At 36.4% G+C, this 21,226-nt stretch overlaps 2 protein-coding genes across 6 annotated transcripts in view; both read left to right on the top strand.

Moving 5' to 3' along the window:
- LOC141781781 (abl interactor 2-like) overlaps positions 1 to 5,979 on the top strand; it is a 30,573-nt gene extending 24,594 nt beyond the window's left edge. For all 4 annotated transcript variants that reach the window (XM_074657619.1, XM_074657620.1, XM_074657622.1 and 1 more), the window contains 4 exons: positions 279 to 443; positions 736 to 816; positions 1,132 to 1,314; positions 1,648 to 5,979. In XM_074657619.1, the coding sequence (XP_074513720.1) occupies positions 279 to 443; positions 736 to 816; positions 1,132 to 1,314; positions 1,648 to 1,823 (605 nt within the window). In that variant the 3' untranslated portion in view covers positions 1,824 to 5,979. The remainder of the gene's footprint in view (positions 1 to 278; positions 444 to 735; positions 817 to 1,131; positions 1,315 to 1,647) is intronic.
- Positions 5,980 to 8,897: 2,918 nt separating this feature from the next.
- Positions 8,898 to 21,183, top strand: cnot11 (CCR4-NOT transcription complex, subunit 11). 2 transcript variants are annotated; one of them, XR_012596947.1, is made up of 8 exons: positions 8,898 to 9,595; positions 10,329 to 10,493; positions 10,730 to 10,882; positions 11,485 to 11,687; positions 11,907 to 12,109; positions 13,417 to 13,513; positions 14,008 to 14,561; positions 21,143 to 21,183. XR_012596947.1 is itself a non-coding variant. In XM_074657630.1 (7 exons), exons 1-7 carry the CDS (start codon positions 9,277 to 9,279, stop codon positions 14,203 to 14,205), a joined length of 1,338 nt encoding a protein of 445 aa, XP_074513731.1. In that variant the 5' UTR covers positions 8,898 to 9,276; the 3' UTR covers positions 14,206 to 14,572. The 2 variants fall into 2 exon arrangements, 1 of the variants encoding a protein (XP_074513731.1); XM_074657630.1 differs by lacking the exon at positions 21,143 to 21,183 and having other exon boundaries at positions 14,008 to 14,572.
- Positions 21,184 to 21,226: the final 43 nt, after the last annotated feature.

Consider the following 21,226-nt stretch of genomic DNA (forward strand, 5'->3'; position numbering starts at 1 on the left):
TTTATTAGGTAGTTTTTATCACCTTGAGGCCTGCGATGAGTCCAGAGGGTTTTAACTTTTCCTGTTTTCCTATTCCTGTTTTTATCCATTCAGGCTGGAAGACAATTATAGTAAAAAAAAAAGTGTTGTTGTTATCACCTCTCTAAAATGTATAGTATTCAAACAGCCAAAATCATTTCAAATACATTCATTTAATTACCAGTTTTGAACTGGATTTACACCAAACACCGACCGTACATCTGTACTCTGTCTAAGCTCGTCCCTCTCTGCTGTCTCAGGTCCCATCGTCCCTCAGTTCTTCAGTATGAATCGGCCTCAGCCCCGGCAGCAGAGTCCACAGGTCGGGGGGTCACTGCCGTACCGCCGCCCTCCCTCTGTGACTGGTCAGCCAATCGAAACAGAGAACCAGGTCAACGGCGGCCCCTACTACAACCAAAGCCCAGGTATGCACTGTAACACACACCTGATGAAGCTCATACTGTTTTTGTGTTAGACTGTGACAAGTGGCGGGTTTACTGGTCTTCTCTGAGGTTGGGGGTTAATTGTCATTATTTGCATACCTTAAATATTTTGGGAATCGGGACAGAATATATAGAAAATGTATTTCAGAATAAGATGATTATTCAGATTGAGGTGCAAATGAGACATTTTCATCCTAATTGAACTCTTAATCTGATTATTAGTGTAATAAAAAGCTAAATATGTTAATAATCTCTGATTTGTGTGTGTCGGCAGCCTCCCCCCCGCCCCCCTCCATCCTTCAGTTCAGTCCTCAGCTTCCTCTGATGGGTTTCGTTGCTCGAGTTCAGGAGTCCAGTAAGTAGTAAATGTGCTCAGGTTTTTTTTTTAATCATGCATCACAGAAATGTTTCCTTACATTACTTTTCTTGTGAATATCAGTACGTCTGTGTCTGGATTTACCTACATTTGTGTGTCTGTGTCATCTGTTAAATTAAATCTTGTGGTGAAACATTGATTTTAAAGTTTTTTCTTCTGAACCCTTTTAATAATGTTTTCATCCCAGGTTGCCTTAGTGCTTTATTTTATTAAATCCGTTGGTTACAAGGTTTTAGGTGTGAAGCACCTGTCTGTGTGTGTTTCTGAATGCATGATGTATTTTCTCACCTCCAGTCTCAGACGCCCCTCCTCCCCCTCACCCGGATGCCGAGGGCCAATCAGGGCCCGAGGAGCCCCTGCTCACTCCTCAGCCATTGGAGGATGGACACGAAGAGGATGACTCTGCAGTGGTGGAGTACAGCGACCCGTACGCTGAAGAAGACCCACCATGGGCCCCCAGAACATACCACGAGAAAGGTACGTACACTAATACAAAGTCCATACTGGTTTCCCCATTTAGTTTAAATTATTCCAAGCTGTGATAAGCCCCTCACATTTTGTTGTGTGTTGCATTATGGGACAGGAATAGACATAATCATCAATAACCTCAAACTTACCTCAATAAGTACCTCTACCTGACAGACCCTTCAGGAGAAAATGTCCCTGAGAACATTCTTATTACTTAATGTAATTAATTATTACTAAAATAATTATTAATTATACATTATATGTAAAGTAGGGCTGTCAATCGATTCAAATATATATTGATTGTGTTATTAATAATATTTTGGTGTGTTTGTCGCCCTCCAGTGGTGGCCATCTACGACTACTCGGCCGACAAGGAGGACGAGTTGTCGTTCCAGGAAGGAGCGATCATCTACGTCATCAAGAAGAACGAGGACGGTTGGTATGAAGGCGTGATGAACGCGTACACCGGCCTCTTCCCTGGAAACTATGTGGAGTCCATCATGCACTACGCCGACTGAGGACGAAGAAGAGTGTTTTTGTTTTCTTGTTTGTTCAGTCTCTTTGTCTCCGGACAATGTGTTGTCTCACTGCAGTTCAGTTTCTCAGATCTGAACCAGAATGGAAAAGTTGACTCAGCTCCAGTTTTGTTTTTCCTTTAGATTCACACTAATCAATTCAGAGCATGAGAACAAAAATCATAGTTCACTAATATTTTATTGTGACTTTAGTTTATTGAACAGAATCAGAACCTGAAAGTGAGTATGAGCGTCAGTTCAGACTTTGTTTTGTTCTGCTTTCAAGCTACATCTGTCTCTTTCTACCCATAAGGCCTTGCATTTAGGGGTTCTTAATGCTGGTTCAGATTATGTTCTCAAACGATTATTAATAAGTTCTCTTGTTGGAGGACTGAGAGGCATTTCAGGCATCTTAATGTTGTTATTTGGTGTGAGTTTCACTCCAGACGTGTTTGGTGTGAAGGTTCCAACGTTTCTGTTCTTTTACAGAAGGTCAGAGAGGTCTCTTGTGATCACAAGAAATTTATTTCAAGGTGCCGACATAACAAGTTTGTTTTCTTGAAATCACAAAATCATTTTCTTCATCCTTAGCGACACAGTTTGCATAACAAATTCACACTCCTTCTCTGAGTCATAACTCAGTTAGATCCAAACACAGACTTGAAACAGATTTAGTGTGACTTGTACTTGCAAATATTGATATCCCCATATCAATATTTGCGTCCGCTTAGAAATCATAGAAAAAAGACGCTCCTTATAACTGGCTGAAACATTGGAAGCAATAACAACCACCCCACAGCTGAAAGACACGTCATCCAGTTCATCAGACCTGGAGAGACACCAGCAAAGCTTATCAAGACCCCTTTCTCCAGACGAGGACTGGAACATGAGGCTCGACCTCAATACGAAGCTGCACTTCCCTTCACAGATCACCTCCACATCACTCTGACCCGACGCAGCACTCTGGTCTGCTGCTGCCGGGACAGCTCTTCTTTGTCAGTCTGGACCGCCATCATCTACCCAGTGAACGTAGGCTGTTGGGGCTTCACCAGCACATCAACGTCTTTGCTGCTTCAGTACGAAGGTTTAACTGGGGCGAAGCAACCAAAGACCTCGGTGAGGAAGCATAGAAGGGCAGCTTTTGGCTTTTAGTTGAGGAGGAAGGATAGGAATTAGGTTAAAGAAGCGGTGGTCCCCGGCTGATGACCCTGCAGCTGACCCCATGGCGCTGTTGGAGATGCGACAGGCAGAAACACTCACCTGTACGGTCCAGTTCTGAAAATACCAAAATATGTCATGTCTGGCTAAGACATGTAGTGACTCTGTAAAGAAAAGGAGAGAAAACCAAGCAAGTGTTCAAAGGACTAAGAGACATTTAATGTAAGAAAGTTAGACAAGTCTTCTTACTTTATCTTGATGGAAGAAGCTGTGAAAACATTCCTTCTCGTGGCGATGACACTTTGTTTTTGTCACCTCAACTTCAGCACTTTTTTTTTTATCATGGAATAATAATTTCATTCCCACAGGAAAACAAATCTTGTTATGTTCAGGTCTTTTTTTTTGCGATCAAAAGAAAATGAATTTTAAAAAAAGTGTGAGTACACTACAATATGTCTTCTCTGGGCTTCTGTAGGTTTGCCCTCTCCTCCCCTCACCCCGACTCCCAACAGAGGACATTCAGTCTTTCCCCTGAAGTGTTTATTTTTAATATTACCTTGTGGGAACCCAGAAGAAATATGACATATGTCCAGTCTAATCCCAGAGTTTAAATAGACAGAATGAAAGGAAGCTATGCAAAAAACTCTTTTGCACTAAACACTAAATTCCGAGATTTTCTTTCTCCTTTCTTTGTTTTATTTTTGCTTCGTCTTCCTTCCTCTGAAGCACTTTTACAGACCGGCTCTTTTTTCTGATTGGCTTGAAACACACACATCAGTATGACCTTAGCTTTGGCACTTAAAGACTTTTATCGTTGTTAGGTCAAGAAAAATTGTTATTTAAAGATACAAATACTGAAGTTTGGTTTACTAACAAATACATTGTTTCCTGTGACTGCTTCACAATAAAAGCCACCCAGTGTTTTGACAGTTTTTTAATGTGAAGCAGCAACAGAAACAGTCGTGTTAGCATTAGCAGTAACTTAAGTCAGCTCTGATACCAGAAACTAAGCTTTGTAAATATTCCCAGCCCTTCAAATCCCTCAAAAAGAGAAGTCCTGAATCTGCCAGAATGTTTTCAGTTATTTATGGACAGGAGAGAGTTCAGGATCTGGATTTATCCGGCGTCTCAGAGTAGGAAATCCCTCCTAACTGGCCAGAAATTCTCAGAGTGATGCATCTTTTATTTTACTTTTAGGATTATTAGTAAAAGCATTTTTATCTTTAAAGTTTCCCCCAATAACTGACCCTCTTACTTCCACTTTTTAAAGTAACTCCTGCTGCCGATCTTCTGTCTTTATCTCATCATCTTCCTCGTTCTCCTCAACCTCACCTGCTTTCATATTAATATTGTTAAAGATCATACAGATGCTGGTTTATGTGTGGTTGTAACTGTCCACTACACCTACACAGGTTTCAGTGCATAAGGAGGATTTATTTTATTTATTTTTTACGTCCCTTTTACCTTTGCCTTAACAGATACCCTTTTTACTTTCTCAAAAGCCTTATCGTCATTTTATCTGTCAATGAAGTAAAAAAAAAAAAAAAGATATTGAGAACTCTGGGAGAAGAATTAGAGATGAAATGAAGGAATAAGAAAGACACTAAGAGTCACAAAAGCTTTACACTAATCAAACGGCAATAGAAGAAAGAACAATAACACTCAAACTCAATGAAGGTGTGTGAATGAAGTCATCCTGCTGTGACGGACAGTTTTCAGTAAGATTTGTGCCATAAATCTTCATCGGTTTCCTTAACGTCACACTGATGTGAAATCTGTAACTTGAGCCTCTGGGTGTTAGTTTAGAGGTGATGAAGTATTTTACCATGAAGAAACAAATGACTTTAAATACATCAGTGTAGAGGAAGACAATTATTTTTGGATTCGGGAAGATTGTAGTTTTCCCTATAATGTTGAACGTAACTCATCTAAACTTCTAGTTTGGAAGAGAAATCAAACATAAGCATTAAAACATTATATCAAAGGTACCAGTGGTGTTTTTGAACATTTAAAACTACACTGATACCCCAAAATACTTTTATTAAGATAAGATAGATAGAACTTTATTTATCCCGATGGAAATTGCTAGCTTTAGGAATTATTTACGTGTAGCTAAACAAAAGTTAACATACTTGTATTCATGCTAAATTAATAGGATCAGATCAGGTTGACGTCTTCCTCTAGGTATCCAGTGAAGTGCTGATGAATTCATACCAAACTACACCATAAAAACTGCCATATTTAACATGGATTCACACATATTTGAAGTCTGACCTCTGAGCCTTTTCATTCCTTGTGGTTTTGCTGCCTCAGCCTGTAGTCGTGTGGTGACGTGGACCTGAACAAGCCGCCTGATGGAGATTGTGGACCAGTTGCCAGTGTTGAAGTTTACAGTGTGTTTGCCTGCATGCCTGATATATAACTGACATTTTTTTTTGTATTTTATTTTTTTTCACCAACTTGCTTTATTGTCTCTGTTTGATCAGCTGGAGGTTGTGATGTTTTTGTTCTGTGCTGTTTGGTTGTAATAGCCCTTTAAAAAGACGTCCTGTGTGTTTGGACTCCAGACTGACTCTCAGATGGAGGTGGATATTTTTGTGCCATATATCCAGGTGTTGTGGTTTGAATGCAGGTGTGTGGGAGTGTGTACAGTGTGTGTGTGTGAAGCAGTATGAACCAAACCTTCCCTTGTGGACTGAAGTGACTATGGACCTGAAACAGTGTCTCCTTGTTGTACAGTGTTATTTAAGAGGCACAAGAACCAGAGTATGCCCATCCCTGACAGGAACATTTGTATTCTCAGCTGTGCATCTTATTTTCCTGAAGATAGAGTTGGTGTTCAGTATGAAAATGTTTTGTACAACATGTTTCCTCCTGATGCTGCTGAAGGTTTTGTTCTTGTTGTTTGTTACAGAAGAAGAATCCAACAGACCAGTAAAGTAGAAACACTACAGTGTTCAAAAGCAGCCACGAGTGCATCACATTAAAATATTTAACCTTTCAGTGTTCTTAGAATTACATAAGACAGTTTCCTGTATTTTCTATTCCTGAAAAACATTATAATTTTGCTCCATGCTGCTTAAGGTCAATCAGTATTCATGTGATTATAAAGCCATTCAAAAAATAATGCGAGTCAGCGTCAATGCGCACAGCAATCACACATTTTATTCAAGGAATGCTTCTCTCATTTATGTTTTATTTTTTATAATGTTTTTTAAAGCTGAATGCAACTCTGCTGTGGATGCAGATATGCAGAACGTAAAAGACACAGTTCATAATTCAATTATAAACAAAAATTGACATAATCAGACTGAACTGCAATTTAGTTTTCACTTTACAGTTCAGTCTGACCATCATGTTCATGCTTTCTGTTTGGGAAACAACTGACATTTTTGTCATTGAGACATCTTCATTAGATACACACAAATGGAAGTTTATTTCGAAAGGACACAATGCATGTAACAAACGTCTATTGTTTATTAACCATAACCCTTTTTGATGTAGGAAGATGACGTTCCTCATTCTTTAGCCCGACTACAAAGCTCTGATTGTCTCAGTTGTTTTAACATTCGGACATCGACTGAATCAAACTTTTGACAATCAGGTTGGTTTCTCCTGAACATGTTGGCATACTCTGTTTTTTGTTTTGCCTGCAGTTTCCCTTTAAAATAGAGTGGACTGCAAAATGAGATGATCTGTGAAATGTTAACAGACGGCTTCTCTCTGATTTTACCAGGAATCTGCTTCATCTTTCTCCCCAGAAAACCAGCTCCATTCTGAATCTGATTCCAATTTGGGAAGTTTGTGCTCAAATTCATTAAAGTCTAACAAATCTAATATAAAATATGTTGATCTCCTTTGTTTCTTATATCAGCAAAAAGCAGTTTATAAAGTGTTCAGGTCGTAACTAAACAGCAAATATGAGACCTTTCTGGGAAGACTTGTGTTAAGTTTTTTGAATGTTACTGAAAAACAGGTTTCACCAGAAATAATGACTCACCTTTCAAATCAAGTCTTTGATCTCCATCTTTTCATCAGGACTGAAGTGAATTCAACATGTGAAAGTCAATGAGAGATTAAAGCTTTCTCCTGGATCGTTCTTTTACACTTTAACCTGAGAGCTCTTTTAATGAGCTGTGGTTTATCTCTCTCAGCATACTGATTGAATCCTAAGTCTGCATATTTTCCTGGTAGAACGTGACGTCTGGAGAAACATTCTACTTTCCAAACTGAACCTCGACTGAAAGCACATCGCTCTTTTGTAAGAAAGGAAATAAGTGAAATTATAAAGTAAATGTTTTAACAGCCCGTCTGTGTTAGTCTCTTATGTCAAAGCCTCAAGTTAAATTGTTGAGTGTTAACAAAATTGCTGCATATCTTGGCGTGTTACTGGCACCTGTATAGCAGTGGAACAATGACCTACTCAAAAAAACAGCTAGATGTCAAAACTCCACAGGGAACCTTCAATGTTCAGTATAGTAAAACATCAAGAGAAACCAGAGTCGGAGACAAACCTTTTATTTTACAAGTTTATTTGAAAAAAATGTAAATGTAGCTGCTGTCCACACTAACATATCTCAACCACTATTAGCTGGATTGCCATGAAATGTTGTACTGATGTACAAAAATGTTGTACATGTTCCCTAGAGGATGAATCCTGCAGACTTTGATGATCACCCCAAGAGTAATTAATCTACAATGATACAAAACAGAGAAAATCATCACATTGGAGAAGCTGAAGCCATGTTTTAAAAATAAATAAATAAATAAAAAGTCCATCACATTTTTCTAGAACCCAAATTGAGGTCTTTAAATTAGTTGTTTTGTCTGAAAAAACAAACAAAAAAACATTAAAAACCCACAGATACTCACTTTCTTATCACAGAAGACAAAGAAAAGCAGCAAATCCTCACATTTTAAAAAGCTTACTACAATTATGATTAATTGATTATCAGAATTGCAGATTAATTATGGCAAGTAACTAGGTGATTAATCAGTTCTGGACATATATTTGTGTGTGTGCCACCCAGACATTGTGTTACATTTGCTCCAGTATTGTCTTTATGCCGACATTTGTTGTAAATATATTACATTAATAATAATAATCGATAACTTTCGATAATTTGAAATAAACAAAAAGAAATGTACCCAGTGGTTTAATAATTACTGTCAATAAAGTTGTATCTTTTTTCCATAATATTACATCTTAATTTATTTGTTGATATACATATATATATATATAATTATATATATATATATTATATTATAATTTGTATTAATAAAATTGTAGTGCTGTAAAAAAATACAATATTTGCATCAGGAGTTGTAGTGGAGTAAAGTAGCAGAAAATAGAAAGTACAAGAAATGTACCTATTAGTTTAATAATTACTGTCAATAAAGTTGTATCTTTTTTTCCATAATATTACATCTTAATTTATTTGTTGATATATATTATTATATATATTATATTATATTTTGTATTAATAAAAATGTAGTGCAGTAAAAAAATACGATATTTTCCTCTGAGATGTAGTGGAGTAAAGTAGCAGAAAATAGAAAGTCTCAAAATAGTACTTAGTTACTTTCCACCACTGATTGTTATTATTTCTGCAGCAGAAATTTGACCAGAGGAAATTATTTTTTAACAAGTTACAACTTTTATTTTGACAACACAAAACACCGGAACTACATCGCAAGGGCTTCTGGGTAAAGCAGTTCGTCAGCTTGTCAAGTTAACATTAATTTCTGCTCAGTTTGATCTTTAAAAGTGTTGTTTTGGAAGTTTCTAATTTACAAACACTAAAATAAAACACATTTAATTCTCACATATTATCATAAAGTGTTAGAATTATTTTTTTTTTGTAAAAACAACAGTCCGATTGGTGCCGGAAGTGAACCCCCGGAGCACTAAACTACACTACCCATGATGCCCTGCGCCTGAAGGAAGGGGTCAAGTCAGAAATTTAAACAGCTAGCAAGCAAACAGCGTTTATCATTCCTCGTAAACACTTCAACCACAGCGGAATAATTGATAATAGATGTTTTCTGGTGTTGTATGAAGCTACCGAACAAGTCCAGTGTGGAGTTTATCTAACGGACTCGTCAGTTGTTGCCATGACTTCACCGGTTTTCGTCAGTTAGCGTTGCTAAGCTAAGCTAAGCTAACTCGTTGCTAACGTGTGATGACTTTCAGACTTGTGTTGTTGTTTTGTTTCCTGCGGTACAACATGAATAGTTGACTGTATCAACAGAGAATACAGAGTTTTATATAACACCAATCTCCGTCGAAGTAAAGACCATGACGCTCGCCCCGAAGGAGCTGTCCAACCTGCTGAGCATCATCTCGGAGGAGGCATGCACCAACACCTTCGAGAGCCTCTCCACTCACTTCCACCACTACTTCGGTAAAGCGGAGCACTTCAGGGTGGGCTCCGTGCTGGTGATGCTCCTGCAGCAGCCGGACCTGCTGCCCAGCTCCCCGCAGCGGCTCACCGCCCTCTACCTGCTCTGGGAGATGTACCGGACCGAGCCGCTGGCTGCAAACCCCTTCGCTGCCGTGTTCGCTCACCTGCTGAACCCAGCACCTGCAGGGGAGGAGCAGGAGAAGGTGCTCTCAGGTAGGGCTGAACATGATGATGCACAACCACTTTATTGGTGTTCCTGTATGTCCCAAGACAGATATCCTTTAGGATGACAGATGTAGCTGATTATGAAATCCACAGAACATCATCTCATGCACTGTCTCATTTCCATACTAGGCAAGGCAGCTTTATTTGAATAGCACATTTCAGCAACAGGGAAATTCTAAGTGCAGAAGAACATTAAGACATAAATAAAACAAGAGTAAAAGTAATAGTGCAGTATATAAGATCATTATCTGGTTTAATAAAAGGCAGCAGCATCAAACAGGATTGAAGCTTTGATTTAAAAGAACTCAGAGTTGGAGAAGTCCTTCAGTTTTCTGGGAGCTTGTTCCAGATATTTGGTGCATAAACACTGAACGCTGCTTCTGCATGTTTAGTTGTGACTCTGGGGACACTAAGCAGACCTGATCCAGATGACCTGAGAGGTCTGGATGGTTCATAACATAGCAGAACATCAGAAATGTATTTTGGCCCTAAACCATTTAGTGCTTTGTAAACCAGCAGGAGTATTTTGAAATCAATTCTCTGAGACACACTATCTACTATACTACTACACTACTACACTATCAGTGGTGGAAAGTAACCAAGTACATTTACTCAAGTACTGTGAGGTACCTGTCTGTGTATCACAGTGAATCTGAACCTCAAGAGTACAGCACATGTTCAATGTCCCTTAAGTCTGTTCTGTGTCATGTGATCTCTCCAGGCTTCCTGCCTCCCATCACCCAGCCAGAGAAGTTCTTCCTGTCCCAGCTGATGCTGGCTCCGCCCAGGGATCTCTTCAAGAAGACGCCCAGACAGGTGTCCTGCATGGACGTCGGCAACATGCCCCAGTCCATAGACATCAGTGGGCTGCAGCTAGCATTAGCAGGTTAGTACACACCAACACAGCCATTTATCTACTGAAGAAACCAACACCACTTATGTTTAAAGGCTGGGGCTTTAAGTGTCCCTGAAAATATAAGGTTGTTACTTTTGTTCAGACTTTGAATATGAATGAAGTAACTAAGTGAACAATTTGAGCATTTGACAAATGTGTTGGAGCACACACCATCAGCGTGGTATTTTTTAATTGAATTTTCCATGTTTTGTGTCTTCGTTGTGCAGAGCGTCAGTCAGAGCTGCCCACTCAGAGTAAAGCCAGCTTCCCCAGCATCCTGAACGACCCCGATCCAGATTCATCAAACTCAGGATTCGACAGCTCCGTGGCCAATCAGATCATAGAGTCTCTGGTCACAGGGCCCCGCCCTCCACTGGAGAGTAAGTGTTTTTTGATGCTAATGTTGTTTTAAATGTGTAGAAAACAGAACAAAGTTACACGTTTAGGAAGTTTCCACCACAGGAACTTGAATGGAACTCAAAGAACCAAGAATGTTTTTAGGGACTGCAGATCTAAACCTGCATTTTGACTAAATTTTGTTCCTCTAGAATAGTTCCAGGTGGCAATGATGGTTAAACACAAACACAGCAGCAGCTACAGCTAGTTACCGCTTCATTCACAAAATAAGGAGTACTGGGTGTGACTCATATCAATATTAGAAGGAGGGTCTGACATTTTTTTTATGTTTATTAACATTAAAAACAAAGTTTCTGTCATGGCATCCAATGATTATAACTCATTGCTGTTCACATCCTGACTCATGGTGCTGACTCTCTGAATATGAGGACGCCTTTATAGATGGTGCAAATGTTGCCATGGTTACCAAAATGGCAAGTAGACTAAAAAAAACTACCATCTGCCATCTGCAACCAAAATAAATCTAAGATACACCAGGCTGCTGGTTGATGGAAACATCATCTGTTCTCTTAAAGCACCATAAAATGTGCGTCCTAACAACCTGTCCACCTGTCTCCGTCCTCAGGTCACTTCCGCCCCGAGTTCATCCGGCCGCCACCTCCTCTGCACGTGTGCGAAGACGAGCTGGCGTGGCTGAACCCCACCGAGCCGGATCACAGCGTCCAATGGGATCGCTCCATGTGTGTGAAGAACAGCACCGGCGTGGAGATCAAACGCATCATGGCCAAGGCCTTCAAGAGCCCGCTGTCCGCCCAGCAGCAGTCACAGGTGAGGTCATGTCACGCACACAAATAGTGCATTTGTTGGGGACTATTTTCAGTGACAGATTAATCAGAATTTGGTGCTCTGGTGAGTATTTGAGGCAGCAGGACGGTGTATGTGGGATATATCAGTGTTTTCTACATGCACAATACTTGTTAGATACATTCACTGCTGGTTAAATTCATCACTAACTCTATCTCTCTCGCTCTCTCTTTCTCTCTCCAGCTGCTGGCCGAGTTGGAGAAGGACCCAAAGCTGGTTTATCACATCGGTCTGTCCCCGGCGAAGCTGCCTGACCTGGTGGAGAACAACCCGCTGGTGGCCATCGAGATGCTGCTGAAGCTGATGCAGAGCAGCCAGATCACAGAGTATTTCTCAGTGCTGGTTAACATGGACATGTCGCTTCACTCCATGGAGGTCGTCAACAGGTGAGGCCACTGCTCTCTGTACTGTATGTGAAGGTTTTCTTGCTTAAGTGAAAGTACTAATACCACAATGTGAAAATACTCCATTACAAGTAAAAGTCCTGCAATCAACCTTAGTTAAATAAAAGTCTTATCAGCAAAGCAGGAAAAGTAAAAATACTCATAGTGCAGTAAAATGCAGTATTTTACTGTTATACTGTACATGATGTTTCTGAGTTCATATTGCTGCTGCATTAATGTGTATGTTACATTTTACTGCTGTCGATGTTTTTAACTCTTTTATATTCTGTTGGCTATTTTAATCTACAGCAATGCATCACATTCTATAAGATCATAATGTTTGTACCATCACTGTCCTGTGAGAACCACGTACTGTATCTCTAAAAAGTCAACTTCTCATTTCTGCTTTGTGACAATGCATTTTCCAGCTGATCCAAGAGGCTTTTTAAAGAGTTTATTTATCTTAAGAAGTGGGTTAATTTAAAGGAATTAAAAGGAATGTAAAGGAACGCTTCATTCTTCAGTTTATCACAAACATTCAACATCAACACATCTGGAGATACGTGGTTTTCTCTGGACAGGATGGGGATGACAAAGTGTAATCTGAAAAGTAACTGAAGCTGTCAGATGTAGTGGAGTGAAATGTACAATATTTTTCTCTGCAATATTGTGGAGTAGAAATATGAACATAAAATGGAAATACTCAATTAAAGAACAAGTACCTTGAATTTGTAATTAAGTACAGTACTTGAGTAAATGTACTTAGTTACATGCCACCACCACAACTGTGTCGGACAGAGTCAGACAAACCAAAGTAAATTAATGTCATTGCTTCAGGCCTCTGGAACATATAGATATCAATAGATTAATTGATAGTAAATATAATCCTATTTCAGCCATAATGTAGCAGCTGAGATAATTTTGAGAATATAGAATATAATTGTAATTTTCCTAACAGTTTTATTATTGAGTAAGGAGCTTGTATTTACTTAAATTACCAAAAATGACAGATTTATCACCTCAGAAAATGTTGAGTGAGCTGAATTTAAAAGAAATGCTTTTGTGTTGTGATTAATAACAGAAGTTCAGACACACAAAATGTTTTATGCTTTAATTTCAGTTGCTTTTATTCAGTCCAACAACTTTATTTGTGGCACGGTTCTTTGCTGCTGCACAGGTTGTGAAGATGCATGTGGCCCTTAGTTGGCAGTGTTAACAGGATTATTAGACTGACTGAAGTTTCTCTTTAATGGTTCTTTAAATGTTGATTTTCTTTCTTAAATCCGCTCGTGTTGCTTGTGCTTCCTCAGGTTGACCACAGCTGTGGACTTACCACCAGAGTTCATCCACCTCTACATCTCCAACTGCATCTCCACCTGTGAGCAAATCAAAGACAAGTACATGCAGGTACAGTACAACACTTTATTCATAATAATAATAATAAAAAAATGCTGTATTTTATTAGATATTCCCTCTAACAAAAACAGAAAATGTGTTGAAAGAAATTCATTGTAATGTCTCTTTTGAGACGCCAAAATGTCAGCAAAACAAATCAACTGTTTCATCTCCATGAGCCCTGCTGAACTCATTTAATATATCACTGCATTCATTTTACCAGTAGTTGTATTCCTGTACATTCATTTTACATTATTCATAATAATTATTTCATACAAGATATACTTACCATGCCAAAAGATTAAAACAGAATAACAACAAAACTGTTAAGGCCCATTATTTGGTCCACCTAGCTAAAACTAATGCAGTCTAATACAACAGTCCTGCAATAAATCCTCCTTTATTCATTTTGAATGGTCAGTTTCAGTGTGGATGCTGTAGTTCATGCTTCTGTTGAAATAGATTGCATTATACAGAGATTTGTTTTCACTGATGTTGTCTTTCAGAACCGTCTGGTCCGCCTGGTCTGCGTCTTCCTCCAGTCGCTGATCCGAAACAAGATCATTAACGTTCAGGACCTCTTCATCGAGGTTCAGGCCTTCTGCATCGAGTTCAGCCGCATTCGAGAAGCTGCCGGCCTGTTCCGCCTCCTCAAGACCCTGGACACCGGCGACAACCCTGCCGAGGCCAAACCTGCCAAATAATGATCCTCACAGAGACATTGCACAGACAGTAGAAGTGGCCTGAGTTACTAAAATAATGCCACCTTCATCAAAAATATCAAAGGGACATGGTTTGGTTCAACATTCTTCATGTCTTTGTACATCACAGGAGCAGAAACTACAGCAGCCGGCTCAAATGAGAGTTAATATTGTAAATATGTAGTGACGTTTTCTTCAGACTTTGAAATCCAGTTCTGCCTCTGAACTCTGTCACCATTTCCCCCTCTCTCTTTTCCAGAAGTTTAAAAAAAGGATTAACTCAGTTCACCATTTCATTTTTTTTACCAGTGCTCTCTTTCCTTTGGAAATCTTGCAATTTTTCTCTAATTAAACAGATTGTTTAATTGAATCTTGTTGTTGTAGTTTTGTGCTTTCATTAATGTTTTTTATCATGTCAGTGTCGTCCTGTTTGTTTTCATCTGGCTGCTATGAAGAAACAAATCAATGTTTCCGTCTCCTCATCGTGAATGCAGCTCAACATTTATAACTCCTCAAAGACGCCTGACACAACTGTGGTGAGTTGCTGAAAACTTTTTTATATGTAGACATCAAGCTGACCTCCAGTGTGACCATGTGACCCTTGATTGAAGAAGCTTCATTTGGACATTTTGGGAAACGTATTCTCTCGAGGCAGATGTTCAGATTGATACCACTCTCATGTCTGTACGCTAAATATGATGCTGCAGTCAGCAGCTGATTAGCTTAGCTTAGCATCAAGACTGGAAACGGGGGAAACAGCTAGCATGGCTCTGTCCAAAGGTAACAAAAATCCAAATCCAAGCACACTAATTAACACAATTACCTTTTTTATGACAAACTATACTATGACTTTTTAAAGAATTTGTTATGACATACTATGCTATGGGGTTTTTATGACATTTATTATGACATACTATACTATGATTTTTTTATTTCATACTATACTATGACATTTTAAAGATGACATACTGTTCTTGGCTAGGTCTCAGTTGTAAAAAAAGGTTTTAATCTCAATGTGACTTTCTAGTTAAATAAAGTTTATGTGTGTGTGTGTATATATATATATATATATATATATATATATATATGCCAGTTAGTATTGTAACAACAGAGAAATAATCCATCAAACGCAAGTTTCCGAACTCTTTTTTCCCAGACGTAGGCAAAGTTGTTGGTAACGTTCCGTTAAAGAGAGAAAAACCCACAATGGTCACTGAAATAACTTGAAACTGACAAAAGTAATAATAAATAAAAATTCACTGAAAATTAACTAATGAAAATCAGATATTGTTTTTGAATTGTGGTTCAACAGAATCATTTAAAAAAACAAACTAATCAAACTGGCCTAGACAAAAATGATGGTAACATTAACTTAATATTTTGTTGCACAACCTTTTGAGGCAATCACTGCAATCAAGTGATTTCTGTAACTCTCAATGAGACTTCTGCACCTGTTGACAGGTATGTTGGCCCACTCCTCGTGAGCAAACTGCTCCAGCTGTCTCAGGTTTGAAGGGTGCCTTCTCCAGACAGCATGTTTCAGCTCCTTCCACAGATGTTCAATAGGATTTAGATCCGGGCTCATAGAAGGCCACTTCAGAATAGTCCAATGTTTTGTTCTTAGCCATTCTTGGGTGTTTTTAGCTGTGTTTTGGGTCATTATCCTGTTTGAGGACCCATGACCTGCAACTGAGACCAAGCTTTCTGACACTGGGCAGCACATTTCGCTCCAGAATGCCTTGATAGTCTTGAGATTTCATTGCACCCTGCACAGATTCAAGACACCCTGTGCCAGATGCAACAAAGCAGCCCCATAACATAACCGAGCCTCCTCCATGTTTCACATTAGGTACAGTGTTCTTTTCTTTGGATGCTTCATCTCTTCGTCTGTGAACATAGAGCTGATGTGACTTGCCAAAAAGCTCCAGTTTTGTCTCATCTGTCCAAAGGACATTCTCCCAGAAGCTTTGTGGCTTGTCAATATGCATTTTGGAAAATTCCAGTCTCGCTTTTTTATGATTTGGTGTCCTCCTCGGTTGTCTTCCATTAAGTCCACTTTGGCTCAAACAGTGACGGATGGTGCGATCTGACACTGATGTACCTTGACCTTGGAGTTCACCTCTAATCTCTTTGGAAGTTGTTCTGGGCTCTTTGGTTACCATTCGTATTATCCGTCTCTTCAATATGTCATCAATTTTCCCCTTGCGGCCACGTCCAGGGAGGTAGGCTACAGTCCCGTGGACCTTAAACTTCTGAATAATATATGCAACTGTAGTCACAGGAACATCAAGCTGCTTGGAGATGGTCTTATAGCCTTTACCTTTAACATGAAGGTCTATAATGTTCTTTCTGATCTCCTGAGACAACTCTCTCCTTAGCTTTCTGTGGTCCATGTTCAGTGTGGTACACACCATGATGCCAAACAGCACAGTGACTACTTTTCACCCTTTAAATAGGCAGACTGACTGATTACAAGTTTGAAGATACCTGTGATGCTAATTACAGGACACACCTTAGTTTAATATGTCCCTGTGGTCACATTATTTTACATCTTTTCTAGGGGTACCATCATTTTTGTCCTGGCCAGTTTCATTAGTTTGTTTTTTAAAATGATTCTGTTGAACCACAATTCAAAAACAATATCTGATTTTCATTAGTTCATTTTCAGTAAATTTTTATTTATTATTACTTTTGTCAGTTTCAAGTTATTTCAGTGACCATTGTGGGTTTTTCTCTCTTTAACGGAAGGGTACCAACAACTTTGCCTACGTCTGTATATATATACATTTTTTATATATATATATATATATATATATATATACTGGGAAAAAAGAGTTCGGAAACTTGTGTTTGATGGATTATTTCTCTGTTGTTACAATACTAACTGGCATTGTATTTTACATGGTTGGAAAGCCATACATACCGACATTTTTCATACTTTTTTTTCCAGACACTTTTTCAGGCATTTTTCCGAATTCTTTTTCATCAGACTTTTTTCAGACTTTTTTTCCAGACTTTTTTTTTGGTACATTTTTTTTCAAACTTTATTTCTTCCGACATTTTTCAGACTTTTTTTTCCCGACATTTTTCATACTTCTTTTCCAGACTTTTTTCAGACTTTTTCTTTTTACATTTTTTTTACTTTTTTTCAGACATTTTTCAGACTTTTTTTTTTTACATTTTTCAGACTTTTCTTTCCAGACTTTTTTTTTTTTTTTACATGTTTTCAGACTTTATTTCTTCGGATATTTTTCTGACTTTTTTTCCCGACATTTTTCAGACTTTTTTTTCCAGACTTCTTTTTTTGGTAAATTTTTTTTCAAACGTTATTTCTTCAGACATTTTTCTGACTTTTTTTTCTCAACATTTTTCAGACTTTTTTTTTCTTCTGGTACATTTTTTCAGACTTTATTTCTTCCGACATTTTTTCAGACTTTTTTTTCAAACTTTTTTTCTTCGGACATTTTTCTGACTTTTTTTTCTCAACATTTTTCAGACTTTTTTTTCAAACTTTTTTTTCAAACTTTTTTTTTCACTTTACTTCTTCAAACATTTTTCAGACTTTTTTCATCAGACTTTTTTTCAGACTTTTTTTTTTGGACATTTCTTTCAGACTTTATTTCTTCCAACATTTTTCAGACTTTTTTTTTTGTACAATTGTTTTCAAACTTTATTTCTTCCAACATTTTTCAGACTTTTTTTTCCAGACTTTTTTTTGGTACATTTTTTTTTCAAACTTTATTTCTTCGGATTTCTTTTTATGACTTTTTCTTCCGACATTTTTTCAGACATTTTTTTCAAACTTTTTTTATTGGACATTTTTATGACTTTTTTCATCAGACTTTTTTTTTCATACATTTTTTTTCTTATTTTAAATTTTTTTTCAAACTTTATTTCTTCCGACATTTTTCAGACTTTTTGTTCCCGACATTTTCCTGACTTCTTTTTTTATAGTTTTTTTTACTTTTTTTCCCGACATTTTTCAGACTTTATTTCTTCCGACATTTTTCTGACTTTTTCTTTTTACATTTTTCTGACTTGTCTTTTCAGACATTTTTCTGACTTTCTTTCCGACATTTTTCTGACTTTTTTTCCCAAGGACATTTTTTTCCGCCATTTTTCCGCCATTTTTCAGACTTTTGTTTTTATTTTATTTTTTTACTTTCTTACAGACATTTTATTCAGTCATTTTTCAGAATTCTTTTTCATCAGACTTTTTTTTCAGACTTTTTTTTTTTGGACACTTTTTTCAGATTTTATTTTTTCCGACATTTTTCAGAATTTTTTTTTCCTGACATTTTTCAGACTCTTTGTTCCCAACATTTTTCCGACTTTTTTTTCTTTTGGTACATTTTTTTTCAAACTTTATTTCTTCCGACATTTTTCTGACCTTTTTTTTCCAGACTTTTTTTTTTGGACATTTCTTTCAGACTTTATTTTTTCCGACATTTTTCAGACTTTTTTCATCAGACTTTTTTTCAGACTTTATTTCTTCCGACATTTTTCAGACTTTATTTCTTCCGACATTTTTCATCAGACTTTATTTCTTCCAACATTTTTCTGACTTTTTTTTCCCAACATTTTTCAGACTTTTTTTTCTTCTGGTACATTTTTTCAGACTTTATTTCTTCCGACATTTTTTCAGACTTTTTTTTCAAACTTTTTTTTGGACATTTTTTTTCAAACTTTATTTCTTCGGACATTTTTCAGACTTTTTTTTCAAACTTTTTTTTGGACATTTTTTTTCACTTTACTTCTTCAAACATTTTTCAGACTTTTTTTTTTGTACAATTGTTTTCAAACTTTATTTCTTCCAACATTTTTCAGACTTTTTTTTCCAGACTTTTTTTTGGTAAATTTTTTTTTCAAACTTTATTTCTTCGGACATTTTTATGACTTTTTCTTCCGACATTTTTTCAGACTTTATTTCTTCCAACATTTTTATGACTTTTTCATCAGACTTTTTTTTTGGTAAATTTTTTTTTAAACTTTATTTCTTTGGACATTTTTGTGACTTTTCTTTTGGTTGATTGTTTTTCAAACTTTATTTCTTCCAACATTTTTCTGACTTTTTTCAGACTTATTTTTTTGGACATTTCTTTCAGACTTTATTTCTTCCGACATTTTTCATCAGACTTTTTATTTTCCGACATTTTTTTTCAGACTTTATTTCTTCTGATATTTTTCTGACTTTTTTTTTTTTTTACATTTGTCTGACTTTTCTTTCCAGACTTTTTTCAGACTTTTTTTTTTTTTACTTTTTTTCAGACTTTATTTCTTCCGACATTTTTTCAGACTTTTTTTTTTTAAAACTTTTTTTTCAGACTTTATTTTTCAGACTTTTTTCATCAGACTTTTTTTCAGACTTTATTTCTTCCGACATTTCTCAGACTTTTTTTTTTTAAAACTTTTTTTTCAGACTTTATTTTTCAGACTTTTTTCATCAGACTTTTTTTCAGACTTTATTTCTTCCGACATTTTTCAGACTTTTTTCATCAGACTTTTTTTTTTGGACTTTTCTTTCAGACTTTATTTCTTCTGACATTTTTCAGACTTTTTTTTCCAGACTTTTTTTTTTGTACATTTTTTTTCAGACTTTATTTCTTCCGACATTTTTCAGACTTTTTTTTCTGACTTCTTTTTCAGACATTATCTCCAGATTTTTTCAAACTTTTTTTTTTTTAACTTTTTTCGGATATTTTTCAAACTTTATTTCTTTGGACTTTTTCCAGACTTTTTTTTGGTACCTTTTTCTTTTTTTTTTTACTTTTTTTCCGACTTTTTTCCCCAAGGACATTTTTTTCCCGACATTTGTCAGACTTTTTTCCAGACTTTTTTCAGACTTTTCTTTTCAGACATTTTTCAGTCTTTTTTTCCAGACTTTTTTCAGACTTTTTTTTTTTTACATTTCTTTCAGACTTTATTTCTTCCAACATTTTTCAGACTTTTTGTTCCCGACATTTTCCTGACTTCTTTTTTTATAGTTTTTTTTTACTTTTTTTCCGACATTTTTCAGACTTTATTTCTTCCGACATTTTTCTGACTTTTTCTTTTTAAATTTTTCTGACTCGTCTTTTCAGACATTTTTCTGACTTTTTTTCCGACATTTTTCCGACTCTTTTTCCCAAGGACATTTTTTTCCGCCATTTTTCTGACTTTTTTTCCCCCGACATTTTTCAGACTTTTTTCAGACTTTTGTTTTTATTTTTTTTTTTTTACTTTCTTACAGACATTTTATTCAGTCATTTTTTCAGAATTCTTTTTCATCAGACTTTTTTTTCAGACTTTTTTTTTTGGACACTTTTTTCAGACTTTATTTCTGCCGACATTTTTCAGAATTTTTTTTTCCTGACATTTTTCAGACTCTTTGTTCCCAACATTTTTCCGACTTTATTTCTTCCTACATTTTTCTGACTTTTCTTTTCAGACATTAAAAGTCGTTATATTACGAGAATAAAGTCATAACTTAATCTTGTTGGTTAACGGTTAATAATCGGTTAACGAGGGTCGGTTATCGGTTAAGACATTTTTTCAAAATGAGCATCCCTAGTCATAGTCTAGTATGTCGAAAAATTTCATGAAAAAAAGTCATAGTATAATATGTTGAAAAATGTCATTAAAAAAGTCAAAGTATGTCAAAAAATTTCATTAAAAAAAAAATAGTATAGTATGTCGAAAAATGTCACCAAAAAAAGTCATATGGTATGTTGAAAAATTTCATTAAACAAAGGTCATAGTATATAGTATGTTGAAATATTTCACCAAAAAAAGTCATAGTATTGTAAAGGTCGAAAAATTGTGAAAAAAGTCATAGTATAGCATGTTGAATAATTTCACCCCAAACAGCTGTAGTATAGTATGTCGAAAAATGTCATTAAATTCATAGTAAAGTATGTCGAAAAATGTTATTAAAAAAAAATTAATAGTATAGTATGTCGAGAAATTTAATGAGAAAAAAAGTCATAGTAAAGTATGTCGAAAGATTTCATTAAAAAAGTCATAGTGTAGTATGTCGGAAAAAATA

Source organism: Sebastes fasciatus, chromosome 14, assembly GCF_043250625.1.
Source record: "Sebastes fasciatus isolate fSebFas1 chromosome 14, fSebFas1.pri, whole genome shotgun sequence".
Taxonomy (NCBI): domain Eukaryota; kingdom Metazoa; phylum Chordata; class Actinopteri; order Perciformes; family Sebastidae; genus Sebastes; species Sebastes fasciatus.